General features: G+C 39.8%; 1 protein-coding gene across 1 annotated transcript in view; it reads right to left on the bottom strand.

The window, feature by feature from the left end:
• LOC121863406 (F-box only protein 33-like) overlaps nt 1–8,669 on the bottom strand; it is a 52,187-nt gene extending 43,518 nt beyond the window's left edge. The window contains exon 1 of the mRNA XM_042362033.1: nt 8,326–8,669. Coding sequence (XP_042217967.1) covers nt 8,326–8,649 — 324 coding nt within the window. The 5' untranslated portion in view covers nt 8,650–8,669. The remainder of the gene's footprint in view (nt 1–8,325) is intronic.
• Between the last annotated feature and the right edge of the window lie 382 nt (nt 8,670–9,051).

Consider the following 9,051-nt stretch of genomic DNA (forward strand, 5'->3'; position numbering starts at 1 on the left):
AGAGGGCAAACAACAGCTTCAAATGTCAGGGCAGCAAACACTGAGTACAGTAGTATTCCCTAACACAATAATAATAATTATAAACAAGTTTGTTGTACACGGCTTTGAAGTTAAATGATTGATTTACTGAAGTATTAACACCAAACTTCTCTATAAACAATGTGGTTCAGAGTTAAACAATTTTGTGAGCAAAAGGCGAGTCTAATTCGAACAAATTTCAATTACAGTACAGTACTGTACTTACATAAAAAATGAACAAAGTTGCTATAACAATAAAATGAATATATACAGCAGCATACCATAAAATACAATAGCATGTGACACAGTTCAGCCAGGCAATCAATCAGCTGACTTGGAGACATACAGGTATGTGTGCGAGTGGACTGGCAAGCCAGCAACGCAGTTACATCCCACAGCCTCCACGCATATGTTTACTTCCCAAACATACATACCCATGCTCTTAATTTTTCATATTTCATAGTTTTATCACATTTTCTTCATTTCTAAGCCACATTAGAGTATTATAATGATTGTTCCACAATTTTTATAGTTTCATAACATGTAACAATGGCAACATGCAATCTCACAGGCCACCTCATCCCCAGTTTCTTCCCCTTCTCAGTGAGTCAAGCTATCGCTAAACTAAAATTTGACCTAACGTTAAGTGAGGCTGTGAGAAAGGTTGTCCAATTTTTTTTTCCTTCACCGAATTAACGTTAAATGAACTAATGCTAAATGGATACATTTACTGTATTGTTATGACCCTCCTCCTTTCACCACTTACCCAGCTTCCACCACTGGTTACCAGTGGCCAGGGTCATATGTACAGATGCAGTAGATATCTCACAGGAGTTGTCAAATTACCACTGGCTGTCCTGCCAGTCTCCGGTAATTTCCCGACGATCGGTATTGTACACAAACAAAAGTTAGGTAAATTTCCACCAAGTCACAGAAACACACTTGTGCACTGTAGTCGTCTTTAATAAGCACTAATTCTTCACAACACTGTTAACAGGGTAATGTCTTCACAGCTTAACTCCGCACTTCAAATATATAGTCAGCACACTACCAGTTTACAATTCCTTAGTCTTTGTCATATTATGGAATAAATTATGATTGTGTTTACCTTTACTCTGAATGTTCTCTTGTTTTAATTGGGTTTTGTTTTGTTCAGTTGCAGATGTATATGAATTTATGAGTTGAATAGCCTTGATTACTGAAGGTGTTTGATCTCAAACGACAATTTATTTAATTCATATTCTACTAGCAACATGGAAAGCATACTCTGCCCCGACAAGCTTGATGTTGATCCAAATTCCCCGGCTGCTGAGAAGGAATACAAGCATTGGCGTAAAACTTTCGAAAACTTTATTGATGAGTGTGGAGACAGAACACCTGACAAACTACGATGTTTGACAAAATATGTATCTGCTACTGTGTATGAATACTTTGCTGATGCTACAGGAGTTTGAAACAGCTATACAAGTGTTGGAAAAGGTGTATGTGAAAAAGAAAAATGAGATATTCGCCAGACACCAGCTCGCCACAAGACGTCAACGTCCTTCCAAAACACTGGATGAATTTCTTCGCGACTTGCACAGACTCAGCAAAGATTGTACTCTAAAAGCTGTCACAGCCGAAGAATATCGTGAAGAGTTATAACGGGATGCCTTCATCAACGGACTGTCTTCTGCAAATATACGTCAATGTCTATTGGAAAATCAGGCTCTCACACTCTCTCAAGCCTTTGATCAAGCTAGAACCTTGGATTTTGTACAGCATACTTTGGAAGCCTTCCAGCCACTAGGCCCTGTCATTGCAGCAGTTTCAGGATGTGTGGAGGAAACTGTTAAGTCACCATACACTAATCAACAAGATATACGTCCAGTTGAGGACTCAACACTTGCAAGTATGACCACTAAGAAATGATGTTGGTTTTGTGGTGGCAGTCTTCATTTACGGGCGAGATGTTCAGCTAAAGATAGTGATTGCTCTTCATGTGGAAAAAGAGGGCACTGGGCAAAAGTCTGTCAGACTAAGGGTAAGAAACAGGTAACGGCATCAATTTCATCTCCTACTCTTTGTGCCATCTCAGCTGCTGTTCCTCATTGCCTGAATTGCTCTGCTACAAAATTAAAGGTAAATGGAAGACGAATCTCCGGCCTTATTGATTCGGCAAGCTCTGAGAGTTTCATTGCAAGACAGTGGCCCATCGGCTTAAGCTTCACATCAAACCCGTTTCCCAAAGTATAACCCTGGTAATGTCCTCTTCAACGGCTTCTGTGATAGGTGAATGTACGGTGGATCTCTATATGAATGACAGTCATTATCCAAACACACGTCTGGGCGTCATTGAGAATCTTTGTGGTGATGTTACTCTCGGCATAGATTTCCAAAAACAACACTCCTCAGTTACCATAGAGTATGGAGGACCCAGACCTGAGCTCAAGATTTCCAACATTGGTAACAAGCCTGGCATCAGCAGGTATGTCAGAACCACTGTTATTTGCAAACACGCAAGGAGTTGCAAAGCCAATAGCCACCAAATCTAGGAAGTTTAGCCCCGATGATCAAAAGTTCATTACCAAAGAAATACAACGCTTACTGTCCGAAGGCATCATAGAATCAAGTACATCACCTTGGCGTGCACAGGTGGTGATTGCAAGAGATGATTCAGGCTGTCACAGAAAACGAATGTGCATCAAGTACTCTTCTACGGTGAATATTTACACCAATCTCGACGCATATCCATTGCCAAACATTGAAACCATGGTCAACACTCTTGCTAAGTACCAATGTTCTCAACATTTGATCTAAAGAGCGCATACTATCAACTACGCATAAGCGAGTCTGATAAACCCTTTACAGCATTTGAAGCAAATGGCAGACTGTATCAATTGACACGAGTACCATTTGGTGTCACTAATGGTGTTGCCGTTTTTCAAAGAGCCATAGACAAGTTCGTGGAGGAGGAGAATTTATGTGACACATTTCCCTACGTTGACAATATTACCATAGGTGGTCGGGATCAGAAAGAACATGACGCAAATCCTGAGAAATTTCTTGCTGCTGCTGAGGAAAGGAAGCTAACATTCAATACATCCAAATCTACAATATCAGCAACATCGATCAATCTTCTGGGTTATCAACTTGGAAATGGTCAAATCAAACCAGATCCTGAAAGGCTAATACCACTGTAAGAACTTCCACCACCTACAAACCGATCAGCTCTTCAACGTGTACTTGGTATGTTTGCTTATTACGCTAAGTGGATCCCGGAGTTTTCAGACAAGGCACGGCCTCTCTACAAGGCTAGATCTTTTCCTCTGGACCGTGAAGCGCTCACAGCTTTTGAAGATTTGAAGAAACTGCCCTAAATAGCATTGACCATGCCATCCCATTTGTTGTGGAGTGTGATGCGTCGGATGTGGCCGTGTCTGCTACTTTAAATCAAGCTGGTCGGCCAGTTGCCTTCATGTCTCGGGTGTTATCTGGCAGTGAGATTCACTATCCTCCTGTTGAGAAGGAGGCGACTGCAATAATTGAAGCGGTGAGAAAGTGGTCTGTTGTTGGGACGGCACTTCACCATTGTTACTGACCAGCGATCAGTTGCATTTATGCTGGACAGTCGTAGGAGGACTAAAGTAAAAAATGACAAGATACAACGGTGGCGGCTCGAACTAGCTTGTTTCAGCTATTCCATTTGGTATTGTCCAGGTAAAGACAACACTGCTCCTGACACTTTCACCTGAGCGCTCTGCGGAACCATCTTGTCGTCAAACCTTGCTGTCATCCAGGAAGGGCTCTGCCACCTGGGGATTGTCAGAATGCTTCATTTCGTCAGGACTAAGAACCTCCCATTCTACGGAGGATGTGAAAAAGGTCTGTTCAACTTGTCATGTGTGAGCTGAAATCAAGCCAACATTTCACAGGCCTCCTGAAAATACCCTTATTAAAGCTACTCAACCAATGACTTCAAAGGTCCTCTTCCATCACGCACGAGAAACTTATATCTCTTCACTGCTGTGGATGAATATTCCAGATTTCCCTTTGCTATTCCATGTGCTGACATGACATCCTCAACTGTCATCATATGTCTGGACACCATCTTCTCGCTTTGTGGTATGGCGAGTTTAGTCCACTCTGATCGAGGAAGTGCATTTATGTCTCGTGAAGTGAAAACTCATCTCGCTAGTCGAGGAGTGGCGTCCAGTAAAACTACACCTAACCACCCAACAGGAAACAGTCAAATAGAACGGTACAATGGTATAATCTGGAAGTCCATATGTTTAGCTGCCAAATCTCAAGATGTTCCGGATACTGAATGGGAGGCTCTCCTACCCGAAGCACTTCACTCCATTAGATCATTGCTCTCAACAGCCATCAACGTGACTCCACAGGAGAGGTTTTTCAACTTTCCAAGACGATCTCGTCAGGGTATATCCCTGCCAACATGGCTAACGACTCCAGGTCCTGTCTTCTTACGCCGATCCGTTCGCTCAAGCAAAGGTGACCCTCTCGTTGATGAGGTGGAGCTCTTCGAGGCTAACCCAACGTATGCGCACATAAAGTATCCAGATGGATGTGAATCTTCAGTTTCCCTCCATGATCTTGTTCCATGCCCCGGTGGAACTTCATCCTCAGACATCTCTGCCGGATCAACCTCGCCTTCAGTGGAGCCAGAAACATTGGATGATGGTGAGGGACTTGCTGCAGAGGGAGATACCGGGACGACATTGCTGAATCCTAGTATCATGCAGGAGTTACCTCTTCGCCATTCTACTCGGCAGCGAAGAGAACCCCAGCGGTACGGCTATGATGTTTGATTGATTATGTTGGCAGGGGTAAATGTCATATTAGGGAATAAATTATGTTTTTGTTTACTTTTACTCTAAATGTTCTCTTGTTTTAATTGGGTTTTATTTTGTTCTGTTGCAGATGTATATGGATTTATGAGTTGAATAGCCTTGATTACTGAAGGTGTTTGATCTCAAACGACACTCTTCTCACTTTATATTAAGTACAACAATTCCACAATACTTGCACAACAATTGTCTTCGATTGTTCTGCTTGGTTTAGTCTTTACACTAGGACAACTGCCCCTAGGAAGCCTGCGCCAGCTTATATACGCCTCGTCAGACGCTTCTCGAATATCCTAGAATAACCCAGAGACGCCTGGGAGATTCTAGAATGTTCTACTCTGATCGAGGCTTACAATTATAAGTAAATCATGACCATGTTAATAATGATGGCAGATTCAAGCAGGTGTATTTCTTTACAAAGAGAAAAACTAAGAACAAAAAACTGAATAAGAAAGTAAGTAAAAAGTTTTCTATAAATATTTTTCCTTAGGTGGTTGGTTAACCCAGGCCTTTGTCCTTAAATATTCTGTGTTAACAAACATAATATTTTCTGCAGATCTGTGTGCACACCAGGCATGGGGCAATTAAGTTTCAACTACTGGTTAAGTTAATTTTCATTTTTTTCCAGTTAAGTTAACCTGATTTTTTTAACATTAACTAATTAAGTTAAGATTTTTCAATTAAGTTAAGTCAACCAATCTGTGTCAAATTTGCTTAGGGAAACTTTCATGTGGATTAAATAACTTAATATCCTGTAAATGTTTTCCAGAAGAGTCAATGAATACTTTAGTTTGAATACCTGAATAGCCAAACTGAATCAGGCAGTCTGGCACACTATTTCCTTGGTATGAATAAATCTTGAGATAAAATAATTATAAATTCTTAGACTTTTTTATTTTTTTCTCAACAGTTTTTCACACGTAAATAATTTTATTATTTCAGTATGCAAAATCAAGTTAAACTTTCTTACTTGGAAAAATGATATCATGAAAAGATAAGAATTCTGCCTATCTAATAAATAATAATCTCTGAAAGTTTAAACACAAACTTTTTCAATGCTAACTGCCAAGTTCAAGTCAGATACCCTGTACTGTACTCAAATTATGGTTCACCAAATTACCACAACACCGTTCATAACAATTGCATCTTTTTTTTTTACAAACACCATGATAACCTCATTATGTTCATTTCCATATTGTGTAAACGAAACTGTTTGTCTCATTTTTTAACTTTCAAGACTTTTCAACTTGCAAAAAGTATTATAATATACACCTCGCCCTTTGAGCGGGTTTATCACATGGGCACTGCAATGACAACTGAGTAACCGAGAGGCAGCAGACAAGGCAGCCTCACTCTCTCCATTCAGGTTACGAACGTTTCGTGTACTATACAGTCTCTCCTCGACTTACGACAACCCGGACATACGACGGCCATGGTCGTATAAAATATTTTTCACATTACGTATTTTCGAGTCCCGACGTTAGTAATCGCGCTGTGTACTGACAAAATTGTCGTTTGTAATTACCATTAAAATGGCTGGCAAGCATAAAAGTGAGAGTTATCGTGGTGCTGAGAATAAAAAGAGACACCCATTTTAGAATTTCTATGTATTATTTTCGCCTTTTCGACTTACGGCCTGGTCGTCGGGACGGAACCCTGTCGTAAGTCGAGGAGAGACTGTACAGGAAAGTCAACAGTATGGATACTCACTGGGTGCAAGAGCTGGTGTGTTATATATTATTTGTTATTTTTTCTAAGGAGTTAATTGATAATTAATCGAAGTTAATCAATTAATTTGCCAAATTTTCAATTAAGTTAAGTTAAACTGTTATTTCAACTGTTAATTAGTTAAGCTAAGGTGAGGCAAGGTTCTGTGCATTCTCACTTCCACTTTTGTGTTCAGAATCATGATATTAGTCTCTCCACAAATTTTGGTTCAATTCCATCATTTTTTCTGAAGCTAACGGTGCTTTCCGCCAATATAATACTTTATATTCAATATTAATGATAAGCTACTGAACAATTTCGTTTTAATTTGCATATTCAAGATAATTAGATTAAAAACCCATAATGGCCTTTAATTTAGGAGGGTTTCAGTAATACAGCAATAACACACTTGCCTATCACCAGTGGGTATTATTTTGCTTTCGGACATAGTGCCCCCGAAACTTATAAACTACTGAAACATTTATATCTCCCTATTCTGAACATTTTGAATCCCAAATAAACCTGGCGGAAAAGGATAATAGCGACACAATTGAATTTAATTTATTTTAAGTAGTTTTCAGTCTTCGTCTGTGAGATGATGTTATTGACGCATCACGCATGCGCAATATTGACTGACATCATCCAGTCATGACCAATAAGGTATCGATTTCTTCATGCAAATTTTTTTCGAACAATCATTTAATTTTTTTTCAAAGGAAGCAGCCTGGGTAATTTCATTGACGTCTCACAATAGCCGTGGTGGAGGTTGGTTGTCGTTTGTGCTCCTACAATTATTTTAAGTTTATTGCGGAGTTTTACGAGAAAGACAAAATCATTCTATCCAATTCTTATGTATCCCTGGTCCTTCCACTTCTAACTAAGGTATTGTACTTTTGGTCATGGTGCACCCCAAAGTTTTTAACGACTGGAACATTTAGGTTAGTTTAAGCTTGGCCTACCGCCCCCAGCTAGGGGTCAGGTTAGGCCTACCAGGTCCGGGGGCCGGCTAGGAGTTAGGTTAGGTTTTTTTAGGTCAGATGACTCGTTTTCGTTTTCTCCCCCACTCAAAGACCCCGATTTCCCAGGCTCTCCCCATTATTAATGAGAGGAGGGGGGGGGAATAAGCAATTTCTGCCAAAAATGAAGGTCAGATTTAAACACACCAAAATACACTGGAAAAATATTTGGTCAACCCCTAGGGACTTATGTCCTAAAGTAAAAATTTACCCACCAGTGACTCAGGTTCAACACGGATTTACATCAGATGTGAGAAATGTGTTGGCCAGTTTAGCCCTACTGAACACTGCAGGTTTTCCATTTGCACTCCTTTCTCATCCTGTACTAGTAGGATATCAGTGCTGTACAGGCTGAACCTCAGAACAAAGAACTGCAACCAAATGCTATGTTTTCTTTACTCATGACTAAATTTGCATTCAATGCAATAAAACAGATACCTGTGAAACTGCTGAAAGATAGACAATTAGAAAGGCTGCAAGCCAGAACTACATTTCAAACCAGCAAAGACCTTCCCAGAGAAAAACCGTGGCTTTGAAACAATTGAAATGGTGACATTAAGCTAAAAAATTACTGCATTGTCTTATAGTTTTATGATTTCATAAGTATGCACCATCAAATCAAACCAATATTCAATAAATTTCACTGAAATCCATGCACACAGCATCAAGTTCAGTTCTCTTAACTCTCACAGATAAATCTGACACATAACAAAAGGAACTCTGACTTTACTTATACTAACCTGTGGGTTTCTGGTAAGCTTAAGAAGAACATGGTCAGCTTCAACCAGGCAATTTGTGTTAACAGTTTCCAGATGGAGGATACAGGATCGTAGTTTCCTGACTCCCCAGGAGGCCACAAAGCGGGACCGCTCCAGCCCGCTCCAATCGCAAGATTTAAACACCAACACTATTTTCCGCCAAAAACTTGGGTGGAAGAGGGCAGAACGCCATGCCTTACACGTAGAACATGCATTTATTCTATCGGACAGTGGAAGATAAGAAAGAATTTCGATTAAAATTACACTAGGCAGCAGGTTCCAGTGCCATTGTGTCTGTGTCGACATGTTTACTAACTATCGCTACGTTGCCACGTCTCCGAATGACAGATAAACTATTTTATCAACACCATATCGATTATATTAGTCAATAGTATATGTAAACCTACAGTATATATTATAAAGTGGATTTATGCATTATTATGATATATTTTTTGTAATATTACAAAAACTATTTAGGTTACGTAAATATAGAACTTCAATTGATCGCGCAGAACAGATGATGCCCCAAGCGCTGGACCTGTCATTGACTAGACTGTTGCGCAGTTGAAAATATTATAAATCAATCAACACTTACCACACGCTCAGATATGAACTTATCTAATTAATATTGAAAAGTTCGTTGTTCTAAGAATATATGGTACCTTTGACTTCATAAATATTCAAGGCCAGTAAATGTGAGAGACGGAA

The sequence above is a fragment of the Homarus americanus genome, unplaced genomic scaffold (genome assembly GCF_018991925.1).
Source record: "Homarus americanus isolate GMGI-L3 unplaced genomic scaffold, GMGI_Hamer_2.0 scaffold19518, whole genome shotgun sequence".
NCBI classification, from domain to species: Eukaryota; Metazoa; Arthropoda; class Malacostraca; order Decapoda; family Nephropidae; genus Homarus; species Homarus americanus.